The sequence below is a fragment of the Eumetopias jubatus genome, unplaced genomic scaffold (assembly GCF_037043125.1).
Source record: "Eumetopias jubatus isolate StellerSeaLion01/CBP00866 unplaced genomic scaffold, mEumJub1_p1.0 scaffold_4, whole genome shotgun sequence".
NCBI classification, from domain to species: Eukaryota; Metazoa; Chordata; class Mammalia; order Carnivora; family Otariidae; genus Eumetopias; species Eumetopias jubatus.
Window position 1 is genome coordinate 48400062 of NW_028274810.1, and position 18746 is coordinate 48418807.

An 18746-nucleotide genomic window follows, 5' to 3' on the forward strand; every position below is an offset into this window, starting at 1 on the left:
AAACTGAATTTTATATTGAGACCCAGAAAAGTTAGAGAACTTTCCCAGCCACATTCCTAATATGTGGCCAAGATGAGACCACTTGAAATCCTATTCTCAATGCTAGGCTGCTGCATTTTTTCTGGGTTTAACAGCAAGTCACCTGTCTGGGCCGTAAGTAGCTGCAGCAAAGTGGTGTTGATCCCAGACTCAGAACCATCTTATCACAGTTGTGGGGTTAACTTTCATGGGGGTTATCCAATAATATCATCTGAAACGGCCTAGAGATATCCCAGCCAACTTTTCAGAAACCATCAGTTTGTGTGTTTTTAATAAAATCATTATATTTAATTTGCTTTGCTCTTTCTCAACTTTAACAGATGAGATGCCATTGCTGTAGTGTGCTTAGTTTTCTAAAATACAAATCAGTGTATGAACAGGACATGTGGAAATCTAAATTCAGCCTGTTGTAGAGCACAAATCATCCCATTGTAACAATCTACAGCTGTCAAACAGCTTCTCCTCCCTGATATCTACTAACGTAAAGAAAATATAATTGCATTATATTATCACATTATATGCTAACATGAGTGTGGACAAAATTGTGTATGGGTTGCCATGACAACCCCAGTGAAGCTAAAAGTAAAAATGGTATTCACGATGCCTGTTTACCTAGAGTTTATTTTGTCTTCTAGGCTCTTCAATGGCCAACAAGGAATCATTATTCAAAACTTTAGCACAAGATCCATTCTCACTGTTACCAATGTGACCCAAGAGCACTTCGGCAACTATACTTGTGTGGCTGCCAACAAGCTAGGCACAACCAATGCGAGCCTGCCTCTCAACCGTAAGTAACACAGTGTTGCCAAAATGCTCCCGGGGGCCCCTTGGCTCCTGACCATCAGCAGAGATAAAACCTGAGAATGGCGTATGTTCATTTTAGAACTCAGCCTGATGTGACACATCCCTTACACAGAGGAGACTTGGCCCCTAAATGGTATGGGTGTTTGAGAATTTTTGAATCTCTCCTGAAGTCTACATGTGTTTAGAAAAATGTCTTAGAGCTGAGAAAAGGGAAAAATTACCTGAATAATAGGACCCACTGAAAAATGTCTTCTGACTGAAGATGGTTTGGTGGGCTTTTGTTTTTTTGTTTTGTTTTGTTTTGTTTTGTTTTTAAAAATGTGTTACATTATCCTGAAGCATAGGTTAATTTTGGCTGAATTTACTCTTGATTGGTTTTCTTTAGACATTCATCTTGGAATAGTGAGAATTTCACATGACATATGTAAAATGAAAGAGTAAGTAAATGATCATGGACAGAGTATTTTATCTATATAGATTTTTTACTAAAAACTGTATTTGAAATGCAACTTAAGGTTTTGCTAAAATAAATACTATATTTCTAATGTATCTTGGTTCCTAAGGACAGGAATGAAAGAGGAAGAACAAATATGAGGATTAGTTGAAGGGAGTGAAACCCAAGCTGATGTTTTCTCTTACAATTACTCTTAGTGCTTTTTAGGAGCTGAATAAACAACACATTTTCATAACCATAAAATAGTCCTAATTTTGAAGTGGAGTATTTCTCAAAATGTTCAAAGATTAGGCAGAATATACTGTCTTTTCAGTTCCACAAACTTATCTGAATCATCCTTATCTTTTATAGTTACTCTTTTTATAGTAAGCTGACATACATAGATTTATGTTATCATCCTGTGATATTAAGCTGTTTCTGAAAAATGTGAATATTGTGTAATTCATTACAGACATCATCACTTCCATTTTGCAGAAGTAAGGATGGGATACATAATACTTCTACTACTTAAAAATGTAAGAAGTTTCATGATTTATGAACTTGGAATTACCACAATTTAAGTACTTCTGATGTTAAATAAAATATATTAGTTGATAGTAGAAAATAATCATTTGAAAAGGATTTGCTCTATATACTTTAAAAACAACACATCACTTATTATTCCAGCTTAATATTACTCAATATTTCTTAATACCCCCACTCTGAAAAACACTGCTTGCCATGCAATACCATAGTATAATAAACTTGCTTAAGTTTCTTCCATGAGGATGATTTATTTAGTGTAATTATGAATAATATAAACCATTAAAAGTATTACAGAGCAGTGTGAATTCCAATTTAATATAAATATTGATACTTCTTTGGTATACTATTAATATTTTAAATATTCAAGAACCTGAAAGAATAAATGAATTAAAAAGACAAAGTAAAGAAAAATTTAAAGCTTATTAACACATTAACTTTTTGCTATTTAAATTTCTAAAACACATTCTGATTTTTGAAACTGAAACATTAATGAATGTGACAAATTAGGAACAAATGTCACTTACTTAAGTGTTTGTGGTGCTCTGGCAACCTTAACACAATCATTTGGAAATAATGCACTGCTGAAAGGGCTTCTAAGCATGGTGTCTTCAGAATGGACTGTAATCATCTCCTTTTGCCACTGGCTTCCTGGATGTAGAGGTGCTGTGAAATACTAGCACAATTTGATTAATTTGTCAACAAAGACATAATAAGCAAATCTTATCTGTAATTATGAGCATAGCCCTAGAAGTCTGAAAAACGTCTATATATTCAGAATTCTTGTATGACCTCATTTGAAGCTCTTACTTCACTGAGCATCTCTGTTTTGTACAATAATTATTTGTATATGCTTTTCATCTCTCTCCACCAAATTATGTTTGTTAAGAATATAGGATCAATACCTGATTCATTATGTTATCTCTCATATCACCAAGCACGGTGCTTGCTGTTTAATAGGTAATCAATAAATCTTTAGGGAATAAATGAATTTGTTAAACATTGAATAAGTAATTGAATGACTAATGAATAAATGAATGAACTGGGTTTTAGATGTAAAACATGTATTTGTGATCTCTAGATATGCAAGGCAATAGCAGGAGGATTACAAGTAACACTTATTGTGAGCTTACTGTAGACCAGATACCATTCTAATCTCTTTATATGAATTTGTTCATTTAATTCTCATGTGATCCAAAGAGGTAAATTCTATAATTTCCTTCTTACAAATGAGGAAACTAAGATGAAGAAAGATTAAAAGTATGACCAAAGTCAAATGGTTAATAAGTGACAAAGCAAAACCCTAAATCCCTAAGGTCTTGCTCCAGAGCCCAAGTTTTTAACTCTCACATTTCCCTGTCTCTTACTATCAATGTAAAAGCATCAATGGAGTGAAAGATAAATTGTATCATTTGCAACATGGTCTTCCAAAGCTAAATCCTATACATACAACATATTTGTCCTTCTTGTGTTTTTTATCAACTTTTTAAAAATAGTTTAGGGTGCTATTCTTCAACATATAAAACTTTTTAAAACAAGTGTTTAGATGTAAACAGCATATACCAGATATCAAATTTAAGTATATGAAAGATGAATGGGCTCAATGTTTGACTGAAAACTTACACAAAAATGAGACTCAGGGTTATTTAAACACACATTTTTATGGCATTTTAAATCTCTTTGGATGGTACAGTTATCCAACAGAGGCATTGTGAATCTACAAACTGTATTATGGGGAAAGTCACCTTTCTTGAAGTCCACGTGATGCTAGCTGGAAAGTGCACTATGTCACTTGAGAAGAGCTTTTGTCAGCTCTTCACAAGGTCTATGAATGGGAGAGTCTTCAACCTCTAAATTGATCCAAGACTAGCAGCTAGTCCTAAGCTGATCTAGTATTGGCCTATGACCAGACGTTAAAAACCTATTGCTGAAGATCAGCCCTTCCTATAGTTAAGGGAGTGTGTAAAGCTAGCTTGCCCATTTTCTTACCCAAGAGAAAATAAATAGACTCCAAAAAGTCTGCCATTTGTGTACATGGTGATATTTGGAACACACCATGAATAAGAAAATTTCCATGTTTTCATTGTTTGTACCCTGATAGTTCATACACTCAAAGACAGGGTTATCAGAAATGTGAGTTGCTAGTGTAGTGTTTATACATAGCAAACACTCAAACTGATTGATAATAGCTTTCTAACAGAGCTTTAGCCGTTAGGAATCAGCTCCCCATCCATGACTACTTAGGATAAATTTTGGACTGATACAGTCTACTCCTGGTTTGTAACAACCTGCATTTCCTAGATCATCAAGAAGACAGAAGGCAAGAAGCTATAATTTAGAGCTTTGCTATAACTAAGACCATCAAAAAAAAAAAAAAAGAATTCATTCTTTGGTGTGTGTGTGTGTGTGTGTGTGTGTGTGTGTGTTTCACATAAAATGAGTCAAGCAGGCCTTGTTTGAATCCCAGTTTTACTCCATATCAGTTATGTGTGACTGTTGTGAGCAAATGCCAAAGCCTCAGTAAATTCATTGATAAAATGAGGGCAATACCAGCTCCCATCTATAGGATAAAAATTAAATGGGATGATGCATGTAAAGCAATTATTACTCAGCCTGGAATAAAATAAACAATAAATGTTAGCCATTGTTATTATATTATATCCCCTAAGAGCACTCAGTTCACAAAGCAATATATAGATGGCTGACCTTATTTGTTGACCCAGTGCCCAACACGTTACTATGGGTTTAGATGGTAAACTGTCCCTGGCAAGCCAGGGAGAAGGCAGGCAAATCTGAAATAATGTCCCAACCCTAGCTCGTAACTTAACCTCATCCTTGGTCAGTGCAGGAAGCAGGCTTTGTGGTACTAATTCCAGATTAAATATGATGTTTGCTGCATAGCAATTCAGACATCTAGGAGATTCAAAGAGTAAAGGCAAAACTAAAATAATTATTCTATTTTCAGTGTTAAATAATTTATTCAATAGCAACCTTCATTCATCATATAAATATTGACTGCCTACAGTGTACAAAGCATTGTACTCAATGTTGAAAAGAAAAGAATTAATTGATCTGGAAACCCATCCTCAGAGAATTTCAGATGAATGAGAGATAAGAAATGGACAACTGTAATGCCGTAGAGGAATAGTAGCACACTAGGGCAGAGAAGAGGCTCTTAATCTGGTCTTGAGGGCTAAGAAAGGACTGTCACCCAGAGTAGGTCATATCACTCTGAGAAATAGAACTAAGATACAACTCAGAATACCATTTTAGCAACCATTGTGTCACTTTCAAAGGCAGAAGTTTGCAGAGTTCGTTCAAGAACAATCATGAGCACAGTGTACAGTGGCACAAATGAGAGAATGATCAACTCAGTCTCAGTGACTGAGGGTAAGCTGTAGAGATGACCCTTGAACAAAGGACATGATAGGATTGAGCCCAGGCTCAAATGGGAAAGGGCTTGGGAGTGGGAATACTCTAATATGAAGCAGCTACTATAAAGACATGGCAGTATGAAACAATCTGATACATTTGAAGACATGGTAGTATCTTTATATGGTTAAGAGTAAAAGGTGGGAGAAGAGAGTATTGAGAGATGACTGGACAAGTTGGTAGAATTAGGACAGGAAGGGCTGGAGATGAGCTTGGACTTTATCCTTCTGGTTTTGGAGAGTCATTGAAGGATTTTTAATAAAGGAAGGATATGAACTGATTTTCTTTCTGAAAGACATTCTTAGGTAATGTGAGGCCTAAACGCAGGTATTAGACTGACAAGAAGATAGCTGCAAAAAAAAGAGGGGCAGAGGAGAGAGAGAGAAATCAGGAGAGAGGAGTTAATGACCAAATGTGGAGAGAATAAGAAAAGAACTATAGGAATCCAGGTAACTCCCAACATTTAGTTGGGTAAGATTAACCAGGATAGAACATGAGAAGAGGATTAGCATTTTCAGGTTTGGGGAGAAGGTAGAGATTGAAAGAAGAAAAGCAACTTTAATTTTAGAGATTTAAAGAAGAAAGTGCCTCAATTAGAGGCAATGTTCAGTAGGTAGCTGGATGTAAAGTCCAGAATGGAGATGTGATTTGGAAGTTATCAGAATGAAAGTGGTCATTTCAGTCATGTATAGCAAAAAGCTGAGCAAGGACCAAAAACCAAGTAAAATCAGCAGTGAGCAGAAGAGTTGGAAACATTCTGTAGAAGCACGTGGATTCAGTGTGGACAGAGATGCCAGAGGAAGACCAGTGTCATGGAAGGCACAGGAGGAGACTCCTTCGAGAAGAGTGTTGATCAGCAGTGTTCAATGCTACAGCAGATCAGAAAAGTCTGAAAATCAACCACTGAAATGAAGAACACAGGCTGATGATCTGCCTTAACACTTTAGCGGCTCATCTGAATTGGGCTTGCTTTATGATTAATAGGTCCAATGGCCGTGTCTACATCAACCACTCCATGACCAGCAACGTCAAAGATGCAGGACATCAGTCTTTGGTGATGCTTCTTGTTCTGCAAGCCTCCCTCATTCTCAGTTTGTTAGTCTCTTTTCTCACATTTTTCTTCAGTCCCAGAGAAACGAGAAAGAACTGATTTAAAATGATGTCACCTTAAACCCCTTTGCCTTCCATGGCCTGCAGGCTTTCGGCTATAATAGTAAGAGGACTATAATTCTAAGCAGAGATGTTAGTAACTTCATCAATAGAATTACTTTAGGTAAAGAATATATAGTTTCTCAAGTTAGGGGAAAGCAAAATTTATGTTAGGAAAACTACAGGAAACCTAGTATACAATGAATCCCTCACCTTCTAGATTATCTGTCCAGAAATTTCTGAAATATAACCTGCAATGAAAACATCTGTGTGTGTGTGTGTGTGTGTGTGTGAAAGAGAGAAAGAGAGAGAGAGAAAAAAAAATATCTGTAGATCAGTATAGACCAGCCTCAAGGAGCAAGTGCTTTAACAAAATTAATAATAGATGACAGCATACCAACTATTCATAGCAAAATTCCTTATTAAGTAAAAAATTTGGGATTCAGAATTATTTGGGATTTTATATTATTTTTCAGTTGTGTTTTTTGTTTCCTGAACATGAGCAACTGAAAGAGATGATTCCTTTAAGTCTTCCCCTTAAAGAATGTGAACTGAATGATCCCATCCTACCATCTATGGGTCCAATTCATCAAATTTACACCATTATTTGATCATAATTTAGTAACCAATAGAAGTCATTTCTATAGGTAAAATTTGTTGTATATGCTTTGTTTTCCACCTTCTTAAAAAAAATAGATATTCATTATAAGACACAAAGAATCACAATCCAAAGGGAAGTAAGGAAAAAGAATTAGTTAAGAAGGAAAAAAATTTAGCCACATAAACAAAGTGCTTAAAATTCATATAAGTTTGGTTTAATATACCTTTTTCTCCAGGGACCTAATATATGAAAATATTTGGGACAAGTCAAGCTTTAATATTAATGGAGTCTTTGCGTACAGGCCTACATAGATAACAATAATACTGCTCCAGTGTGTGGGTGCCAAATTCCTCTTTCATGTGTTTCCAAAAGTGGGGGGTGTCAAATCCATTGCTAGAATATAGGTCCTAATGATGTGAGAAGGACTTCTCTCCTTTTCTTGTGTGTGTGTGTGCGTGCGCGCACACGCACGCACACGCACATGCATTTATTCAAGTAACAAAGCATTTGCCTCAGAAATATTACACATAAAATATTCAAAGGACTCACCAAAACTTTGTCTTTTCCCTGCCTTAGCAACCCTGTGGAGAAAATAATGAAGTTCCAATTTCAAATGTTTTATACAATCAGTGCTATTTAAGTTTCTGGAAAATCTCCTTTCATGTTAGAGGATATTTCTTCCCAGTCTGTTTAATTTGATGGACACCTTCTTTTTGAGATTAAAAAAAAGAGTCAGTAGCTGGTATCCAAAAGGAAAATGGAAGAAGCTATTGGAGAAAGTAAGAATGTGGCTGGCAAAACAGTTTTTCCTTGTTTAGATCCAACTGAGGCAGGCAAACGTTATTTTTTGACTGATTTGTTGAATATGGAGCCAGCTGTGCCCTTGCAAGTAATATTTCAGCTCTCTGCTTGCTTCAAATGTCCCCACATGCCAGTAAGCAAATGTATGGGCTCTCTGTTACTTTTGTGTATTATAATGAACCCTGATTCCATGTGAAAGGTGATACCACAAATTTGAATGATTCATATTTTAGATTGAAATTGATCTCCCCTCCTGGAGCTTAAAAGAGATAGGAATTTCATTTTGGTTGAAAGAGACAGTAATAAATTTAGGCTTGGTGATTATTGAAGACAGTGTGCTACGTGAGCCAACTAGCTTTATCCTCACAGCTTTAAGATGTTAATGGAAAGCCTTGCCTGGATGTTCAAGTAATAAATATTTGACAAAAATTAGGTTTGCAGTTGTAGGTAGACTTTGATATAGCTACATCAACCTATTGAATGGCACTCTGCTAAACTGAAATACACACATACATAATCGTCATACACATCATGGAAGTATACAAATTTGCTGAAATGCAGTATGAGGGAAGCAAGAAGACTTTTTCCTCCCTGACCTTATTCCTAGAAGCTTTGTGTGTTCTCAAGAAGCTTTTTTTTGACACAGTATAGTCAGTCAGTGCCATACATGAGAGATGATACCCAAAATATTGAAGTAGTCAGAATAACTGTTGGAACCTAAGGTGCTCCAGCTCACCAAATCTCCACTAGTAAGAGCCGAATAGAAATGCTAACAGTGCTTTAGCTAGCCATGTCAAATGACAGAACTTTAAAGCTATGGTAGTCTCAGATGTTACCTAGTTTTTTGCCAACTTTTTAAAGCAATGGATTCCTTTCTTTCCCCAAATAAAACTTGATGCAAGACCTTAATATATAACAAAGATAAAATTGGAGTTCATTTGGTTGATTTGGAGGTAAATGTGGAAAATTCTGTCTTTTGCCTCCATATCACACTACACAGTGACCCTGAGGCCCGTCAAAAAGCCACAGAGTTGCACGAGATTCGGTTTGAAAACTTTCAGTCTCGACCAGTTCTTTCACTCTGTAGGTGAGGGAACTCAAAGTTGTATATTGTCACAGCAGATCTAAAGCTAGAACTGGCTTAGTTTTTCCTACGCTTGTTCCAATGCTCTTTCCACTACACATGCCAACCACTGAAAGCTTTGGGAGCAAACAGATCTGAGTCAAAGCCGTAGTCCCCCATTTGGGATGTTGGGCAGTTCTCACAATCCCAATCTTTAAACTTCAGTTGTCTCATCTATAAAAAAGGGGAAATAACTTATTTTTATCCTGTTGTGGTGAAGATCAAATGATATAGGATATGTAAAATAGCTAATTCAGTGCCCCATTAAATGTCAGTTTCCTTTTCTTTCCTCTCCGGTACGGATGATCCAAACACTGAAGCTCAGTCTCTGTAACCCCAGTAACTGTGTAACTTTATCTCACTGGATATTCAAGAACAGCACTGGTTCTTTAATTCATTTATTCATGTACTTATGTATATTGCTATGATACTGTCTCTTTTATTAGAATTGTTAATTAAATCAGCCATGCACATAGGCATTCACTTGTAATGATGAAAAAAAAAAGTGGTCAGGCTGATAGAGAGGGTTGTACAAGATTAATTACTCTAGTGATGTGTTTCTCTCAGGTTAAGAGGCAATGTGACAGCTGCATCCTCAAGCCAGTGAAGCTATACATACATCCCCATGGTTGATAAAGGGTCAGTAAATGCCAAAGGGAGAATGCAGCTTTGGTATTTGCAGTTGTCATTGTTCAGCCCTGAAATGTAGCAGGTTTGTGGGAATTAGGTACCAAAAAGATATTGAAAAATCAAAAGGAGTTTCAAAATTAACCATAAAATAGTATTAGAGGTCCTAGCCTAAGAGACAGGCAATTTAGGTTCTTGCCTTTACTTAGACAAGTCCTTAAGTAAAGCACTTAACTCTCTGGCCTCAGTTTCCTCATCTATAAAACGAGGAGGATAAAATAAATAGCCAAATTCTCTTTCAGCTATAGTGCTTTAAGAGTCTAAAAAAAATCTATATACATTTAAAAGAAGTAGTATTTATGTATTGGTTGTTATTAAAACCAGTTATACCTACTCCTTAACAAAGTAGAAAGGCTGCCAATATTTTCCCCTTCTGTACATTTTTGTCATTGAACCCAAAATTATTTTTTATTGACAAAAAAAGTATTTTAATGTGTTTTGCTCTGTGGTGAGTTTCCATAAAATTTGGCTCATAGCACTGCTGGCCTAATCATTTTGTCATCTCTACAAAGAATTTTACTCTCCAGGGAAATTTCCTTTATGTTCACAGTTTCAATTCTGTCAGCCAATAACCTATGAAAAGGCACTAGAATAGATCTTCTTGCTTGCTATTCCACAAAACTCTGACTCTTATAACAAATCAGGCCAAAATGTGACCCGTATATATGGGAATTGTGGCTATTAAGATTTTGTAAAAATGAAAACATGCCAACATTTCCAGTTTGAAGAAAAGGTATTACCTGACTCTACCTTCAGTAGTGCCTTACCCGGTCTTTTCCCTGACAAAGCATATTGGAGGTCCTGTGAGCGATTCCCCTCCCAAAGATTTCTAAGTAAGTCTCTTAGAGATTACTTACCCAGCATGCATTATTTTCGCCATAGCGGTGACTGGATTTGAAGCATGATCCAATAGTTTGAGCACATGACAAGGTAGCAGTCTGAGCTACTCCCCCACCTCCACTTTGGTGCTGTTTCTTTTTCTGAAAAATATAAGTGTGGCCACTCATATATGATTCAGAGATATAAGTGAAGAAAATGATTATTATGAAGTGCTGAGTGCCCTTATTATTAAACTTCCCATTTCTCCTCCGGCAACACAAAGCATAATTAAGAGAGCACATCACCAAAAGAAAAAGTAGAGTGAAATTGGATTTTTTTTCTGTTTTGATGTTCCAAATAAAGGAAAAAAGAGGAAGAATTAACTGTGAAAGCAATGATATTTCAATGGGCCACACTTTCTCTAAAGCACTGTAAATTCTGTTTTAGTAGCCATAAAACCGCTGGGGAAGAGAGTTGAAATGGCATGTCCTCATCGAATATGTCTGTTCAGCATGGACTGGATTTCCTTACTTATAAATATAATTCAGTTGATATTTCTCTCCAGAGACACAAATTAGATATCTGCCCAGTATATACTTAAGTAAGATTTGAATAAATCAAGCAAGACTTGCTTGCGTAGAAATGTTATTTCACCTATGACATGACCAGAAATTTTTAGTAAGTTGGATTTTTCCAATTTTATCTGTTTTTTAAGATTTTATTTATTCATTTGAGACACAGAGGTACAGAGAGAGAGAGAGAGAGAGAGAGCATGAGCAGGGAGAGAGGCAGAGGGAGAGGGAGAAAAATGCTCCCCACTGAGCCAGGAGCCTGATGCGGGACTTGATCCCAGGACCCCGGGATCAGGACCTGAGCTGAAGGTAGACAGACGCTTAACCATCTGAGCCACTCAGGCGCCCCTATCTTTTTTTTTTTTTTTTTTTTTACCAGCTTTCCCTTTCAGTGATTTTAACGTAAAGAAGTAGCTCTAAAATGTGGTATTGGATATTTGCATGCTCTTCAGTCTCCTTTCTTTGATTTTTTTTAAAATCAATCCAGTTAGTGCATATGTGGAGCAACCTAATTAGTGAGGCAGATCATAAGTCTTGTCAAAAAACTATTAGAGTCACCACTCAGTCCACTTAGAAGGAATCACAAATTTTCTAAAATACTTCATAAGACAAGATTTAGCAACATATTTTTTTAAAACTGGCAGGATTATAGTCCATGTTTTAAGAATTAGTGGTCATAGTAGGGCCTGTCTTGTAAGAATCAGTGGTCACACCTGTAGGAAAATTCATATTTTCTCAAAAAAATAATAATTTCTTGGGAGCACTATAGTTTATGTTATAATGATGTCCTTACCCTAATGTAGATAATATCTACAATCAAACTATTTAACTAGGGAAACACATTTTTAGGAAGACTTGCATAAGCTATGAATGCACAACCCTGTAGTCTTGACTCTGCTGGAAAAAGATAAATGGAAAGTGTTTATTTCTCTCAAGCTAGCATATTGCTATTGGAGTCCATATCTGACATCCTTGCTTACACCCATTATGTTTCATACTCCAGAACCACCTGTATCTCTCCAACATCCCTCCTGCCAGCAACACCTGAAAGAATGGGTCTCATATGCCAAAATATTCTTAGACTGCCACACATCACCATGATCATAATCTTCTGTCTGTTATTTACTTTTTTTTCTTTGTTAGCATACCCTGATCCTTTCTCCTTCTTCCTCTTGTTTTTATATATTTTGAAAAGATAAAAGACATTATCACTCACATATTATTAGTTATAGATTCACATGCTTTCTGGATCATGCCCTCTTTTTTTTTTTTTTTTCTTTTTCTTTCTCTCATTTTCCTCAACTCCAGGACTTAATCATCACCAAAACAGATAAGTAGATGCTTCTTTAACCAGGAATAGAGATTCAGGATAGAACCGAACAGCCTCAGAATAGGCAGCTCAAAAATTGCTTTTGAAAGCTTCATCACTGAAAATGTAATCAAACTTAGCTTACCTAAAATTGATTTAAGTTGCAGCCTAAGGGCCAACCTCAGACCAGGGCAGCGTTCACACTTGCATCGATTCTGCCTACAATCGAATTACTCAGCAATTCTGTGCACTTTCAGCTCTAGCCCCGGAGTGCAAATGGCCAATTTGGGAAGCAACCTGGTTGTGCCTGAAATTCGCAGGAAGGTTTTCTCATACATTCCTGGAAAAAAGTAGGCTTACTTTTTAAAAATAGTCTCAGTCACAGAATTGGCTGCCCAAAGCATCTTTTGTTTGTTTGTTTTTTTATGTTTGTTTTGATGTGAGAAAACTGCTTCTCCCAGAGAATCTCTTCCGACTGAAAAGATGAGTTCGCATCTTAAGACATGTGTACTAAAATTTAGAGAAAATGAAAATTAATGATAAAAAAGTAAGGCAGTATATTATTCTACTATTAGATAAAGGGAAAAGTCATATACACATTGTATTTTATAGTTGTAGATGCAACAGTTAAAGAAAAAAGCAAAACATGTTTACTGTGATGTAAAAGAACCTTCTACAAGTATCCATAGAACTGTATTCTATGACAACACATCCCACCCTTCCTTGCCAAAATATTTTATAAGATAAGCACAAAGAAATTATAAATACTTTTCTAGGACATAGCAGGCTTTTGTTATGCATTTTTATTTTTCATATTTACCACCTTGTACTGTAAATTAATTGTATAGCATCTATCCTCCTCACAAAACTCCTTTGTTTTTCCACATAAACCTTCCTATCTTTATGTATTTATTTTGCATATTTATAATTATAGCATAGATTGAATTTTATACCTTGCAAAAACTTCCCCATATTTCTATTTAATCTTACTTAATAAAAATTTTATGGCTTTGCTATTATATGGTGGTGCATTGGTAGAAATGTAACTGAAACAAAGAATGTGTATCACAAAATTTACAAATGATAATAAGATGTGCTATACACTTTATTGTAAATTCTATACAGCCAATTCCCTCTCATAGAATCCTTTTATTAATTTTTGCCAAAATCATGTATCTGTAGCCAACTATGGCTACAATTCAATCATGATTTGATAAGTGGAGTTGTATCCCAACTATGAGTATTATTCTGATATGAATGTCTGTTGCTATTTTTATTTATGATAATAAGTAAGATGAAAGTAACCTCTTTGCTGAAACAAATAACAGTTTTAGATCCTGAGAAAAAACTCTCTCAATTTTTTGTTCTACTTATGATGTAACAGCTACATACAATATACTTTTATGTTTAATTTCCAATAACATTTTCTCCGTCATTTTCTCAAATATAACCATCAACAACAATAACAAAAAAAAATCAACCCTTAATTTGGAGCGTTTCCCCATTTACCCAGTGCAAATATCCCCATCATGCAGATTTCAAGCTACCAAATGATGTCACCGAATGCAGAGTTGGGAACGTGTGTACAGTGTCACACCATGATATAATATTTCCACAATACAGATATAATGTAAAACACCTGACGACCATAGATAATAGTAAAAATATCATAAAAACATTTTGAAATAATGAGTTTTGAGTAGTTATGACATGTTTTTAATATAACTTATTTAATTGTATGCTTATATAACTTAATTTTAAACAAAAGCAATGTTTAGCAAACTGCTCACATTCCCTCAAGTTAAACAGTTGGCTGTCATGACCTGATACAAGCCAGTTTCAACATGCCTCTATTTACCCAAGTGAATATAAAGGAAAACTTGGCTTCCCCATACACAACCTGCAGGGTTCTACGCAAACTACATAACCTCTCTTATCTTCAATTTACTCATTTAAATGGAGTTAATCATACTTTGCTCACATGGAGGTGGGATGATCTTATATGTTAAACAAGATAATATGTTTATATACACTTGGTGCATGGTAGGGATTCATCCATTAGTTGTCTTTCCTTTACCTCTTGTATAACTCCAATCCTCCTCATTATATCTCTAATTTCCTTTACTGTGAGGTAGGGATAATTTGATAGACTATCTCCAAATCACTATAATGACCCCTTACAAAGTTGTGAGTTTTTCTGTCTCTGCGATAAGCTCATGCATACCCAAGTGCCCACATCTACATGTAGAATTTCCTGTTTACATTTGCTGCAACACAAAACATTTCCCTCCTAGAATTGACTCTATTGCTATGCCTCATTCCTGCTTTACACTAAGTTCTTTTTTTTAATTTTATTTTATTATGTTGTTAGTCACCATACATTACATCATTAGTTTTTGATGTAGTGTTCCATGATTCATTGTTTGCATATAACACCCAGTGCTCCATGCAGAACGTGCCCTCTTTAATACCCATCACCAGGCTAACCCATCCCCCCACCCCCTCCCCTCTAGAATGTGTTTGTTTCTCAGAGTCCATAGTCTCTCATGGTTCGTCTCCCCCTCTGATTTCCCCCCCTTCATTTTTCCCTTCCTACTATCTTCTTTTTTTTTTTTTAACATATAATGTATTATTTGTTTCAGAGGTACAGGTCTGTGATTCATCAGTCTCACACAATTCACAGCACTCACCATAGCACATCCCCTTCCCAATGTCCATCACCCAGCCACCCCATCCCTCCCACTCCCCACCACTCCAGCATCCCTCAGTTTGTTTCCTGAGATTAAGAATTCCTCACACTAGTTCTTAAGCAACATTTTAGACAAAAGTTGTGAAGCCTCAGGGGAAGCTTATCTTGTAATGTTTTAATCCTATGAAGCCAAAGAGAAAAATACATTACCTGCTCATAAAACATTTTCATTGTGTCATATTAACATCACAACAGATTCCAGACTCAGCGCTGTCTCTCCTAGAACCTGGCTAGAGTCAGGGGAAGAGGAATACATATTTTGAGTTGCTTTGAATTAGGTGGAATCTGTTTCCTTTTACCCTCCAAAAATATCTTCAAGTGTTTTGTTTCCTTATTCTTCTTACCTGCTTAAAGCAAGAAAATTATAATTTGTAGGCTGCATACTTTGGGACATGAAACTAACCAGTAATGTTATAATTTTAAAACTTCAGTATCTATTCGCTTATTCAATTTTTTGACCATCTAAATGCCTAGTCTCGTGCTATGTTGGGAATACAAAGGTGAGCTGGTAAGACTTGGCTCCTAATCTTTTAAAGACTACTATTTTTGACGGGAAGGTTGGAGACAGAAGCAGTTACCACAAAATATGGTAAATTCCTAGAGGTGAGAGACAAAATGACAAATATGCATGAATAAAAGAAATTTCATATGGCTGGAGCACAGAAGACAATGAAGGGAAAAGTGAGCAGACACAAGAAGGAAAGAAAGGCACATACTAGCTTGTAAATAGCCTCGTAAGCATATGCTACCTTCTTTTAATGTGTTATACAAATGTCATCAGCCAAAAACATTTTTTTCATATACCATTGATAGCTTTGAAAATGTGAGTGACAGAAGAACCAAATACTTATTACTGAAATATTGCAATACTTTGGTTCTTAAGATGTTTCACCATACATGTGAAACAACCCCAGTTACCAAGATAAAGACTACTTTTGGCCTGAGCTTTAATTCCTCTGCCGTGTTTGGCAGTCCTCAGACACATATACTTATTTGTCACTTCCTCATATATTTCTAGAAAATCATATATACTTATGCCAACTTTCATTTAAAGGAAGAGCAGTTACTTCACTCTCCTGACCCATTTTGCTGATCATATAGTAAAATAATTAGTACTGAACTATTTAATGAGATGTTTAACCTTTTTCTAATATAGTGTTCCCTAACTTTTTTCTAGGACACTGTTAATCTATTCACTTATACATACTATAATTGTTTGGTCTAATCTTTTTTTCCTTCAAATTACATAGGATGTTGCAAGAAGCTCTCCAAAGAAACTTTGGAGCAAAATCTATCATCTCTGACCACTGTAATAAAGTTAAATACTCTTGCCCCTAAATGAACCCATGAAGAACTTTCCTATGTAGACATAACACATTATCTCCTGATTAGAAAATCACCTGATTAGTAAGGTCACAATGACAGTTGATAGCTAAACATTAACAATTATTTTCATGTCCTGGAAAATAGCCCATAAAGATAGTTTTGCTAATTTAAGTTACCGTCTATTATATGCAATGAAATATCCAGCATAGTATGTACTTTCTCCAGTCCCAGACCAAGGAAGAGTTAAGCTCTCTAGAAGAATTGCCTTTGTTTTTCTCTGTGTTTTGTTTTGTTTTGCTTTAGTTTTTAATAACCGATAGCTCCAGTCCCATCTTTCAATTGGTTTTGATAGGAACTGGGTGAGAGAGCTAAGATGGCTTAGCACAAGCCCAGCCCCACTGTTAATCAGCAAGTCAATAAAAATGCCTCTACTAACAGCTGGAGGGTAAAGCTGAGAGGACAGGGAAGTATGAGGAGAAAAGTGTAGCAGCCTCTGTTTGGTACAGCTGGTATGAGATCAGACTTAGTATCTAGGTTCAATTAGAGAATGAGGAAAGGCAAAATGTAATGCAGTGCTCTATCTAGTTAAGATAATTATGGCTTCAGAAGTTCAGAAACAGTGAGTATCAAGGCACTGGAAAAAAAATAATAACTCCAAGCCAGTATTCTGCTGAGGGGGATTCAGAATCATTATCTTCAAATACAAAGACAACATTGCTCCATTCAGTACGTGCCCTCCTTAATACCCATCACCAGGCTAACCCATCCCCCCACCCCCCTCCCCTTTAGAACCCTCAATTTGTTTCTCAGAGTCCATAGTCTCTCATGGTTCATCTCCCCCTCCGATTTCCCCCCTTCATTTTTCCCTTCCTACTATCTTCTTTTATTTTTAACATATAATGTATTATTTATACAATATATCTATTGTCTATATTGTCTATATATCTATATCTATATTGTTATATATAACAAATAATGTATTATTTGTTTCAGAGGTACAGGTCTGTGATTCATCCGTCTTACACAATTCACAGCACTCACCATAGCACATACACTACCCAATGTCCATCACCCAGCCACCCCATCCCTCCCACCCCCCACCACTCCAGCATCCCTCAGTTTGTTTCTTGGGATTAAGAATTCCTCACACTAGTTCTTAAGCAACATTTTAGACAAAAGTTGTGAAGCCTCAGGGGAAGCTTATCTTGTAATGTTTTAATCCTATGAAGCCAAAGAGAAAAATACATTACATGCTCATAAAACATTTTCATTGTGTCATATTAACATCACAACAGATTCATTTTTATCTTTTGTGATTTACAATTGTTGAATTCAATGTGAGATAGGCCTAACTTTTAAAAGTTCTGAAAAATACTGTGTTGTGTTGCTGTTGTTATTGTCATTGTTTATGGAAGAAAGGGCAGCAAAGTGACAAGCTTACACAGAGGACAATTTTAGACTGGAAATGGTGCCAATAGATGGAAAACAACAAATATCTGGAATCTATTATAGTGATTGGAAGCGATTCTTTTAACCATGCATGTGAGTGTGTGTGTGTGAATGTATCCGTGTGTAAGGCTAAATTAAAAATCACCTAACATTGATTTTAGTTCTTCATGACCATCATGTGTACCGTTTATAACCTATCCGTTCTAAAAGACCACCAGATGCATAGTCATTTAAGTACTTGTTTATACTTGTCATTTCATAGGAGTTTGGTTGTTCCCCCAACATTGTTGATAGCTTATTGGTGGTGGCCACCATGTTGTAGGCTTCTTCATAGGTGAAACTTTAAAATAAAATTCTAACATTTGTTATTTAACATGACCTTTGAAAAATGTCTAAAACAAAGGTCTAGAAACAAAAGCAAATTATTTTATCTGTATTCTACTTTACCATTAAAATTCTGTTGAACCAAAGTGCTGAGAGACCTTCCACCAGAAGGACTATATTGCAAAAATAATTTATCTATGCTTATTCATTAATATTAAAATCCTGTGAGACTTGACCACAAAATTTTAAAATCTGTGAATAACTTTCTATGTAAGTTTTCTAAAGCATCTGTGTTAGGATTAGGAACAGTTGCAAGTGACAAAACCCAAAAGAGACTTAAACAAAATACTTTCTCTCTCTCTCACATGGAAACCTGCAATAGATAGTCCAGGGCTAGAATGGCATCGTAATATTAAGGACACGGCCTCCTTACATGATTTTGTTCCACTTTGTACCATCCATTCCCAAGTTAGTTATGGTCCCAAGCAAGTATCCCATCTAGTTCAAAGCATAATGTTGGTACTTCAGGCTGTGGGAAGAATAGAGGGGTGGAGATCTTATTCCTTTCTTTTATAAATACTTCCCC

The 18746-nt window shown here is 35.8% G+C and overlaps 1 protein-coding gene across 2 annotated transcripts in view; it reads left to right on the plus strand.

Moving 5' to 3' along the window:
• NEGR1 (neuronal growth regulator 1) overlaps nucleotides 1–18746 on the plus strand; it is an 851501-nt gene that overhangs the window by 678084 nt on the left and 154671 nt on the right. For both annotated transcript variants that reach the window (XM_088022967.1, XM_028102558.2), the window contains exon 6: nucleotides 675–826. In XM_088022967.1, coding sequence (XP_087879093.1) covers nucleotides 675–826 — 152 coding nt within the window. The remainder of the gene's footprint in view (nucleotides 1–674; nucleotides 827–18746) is intronic.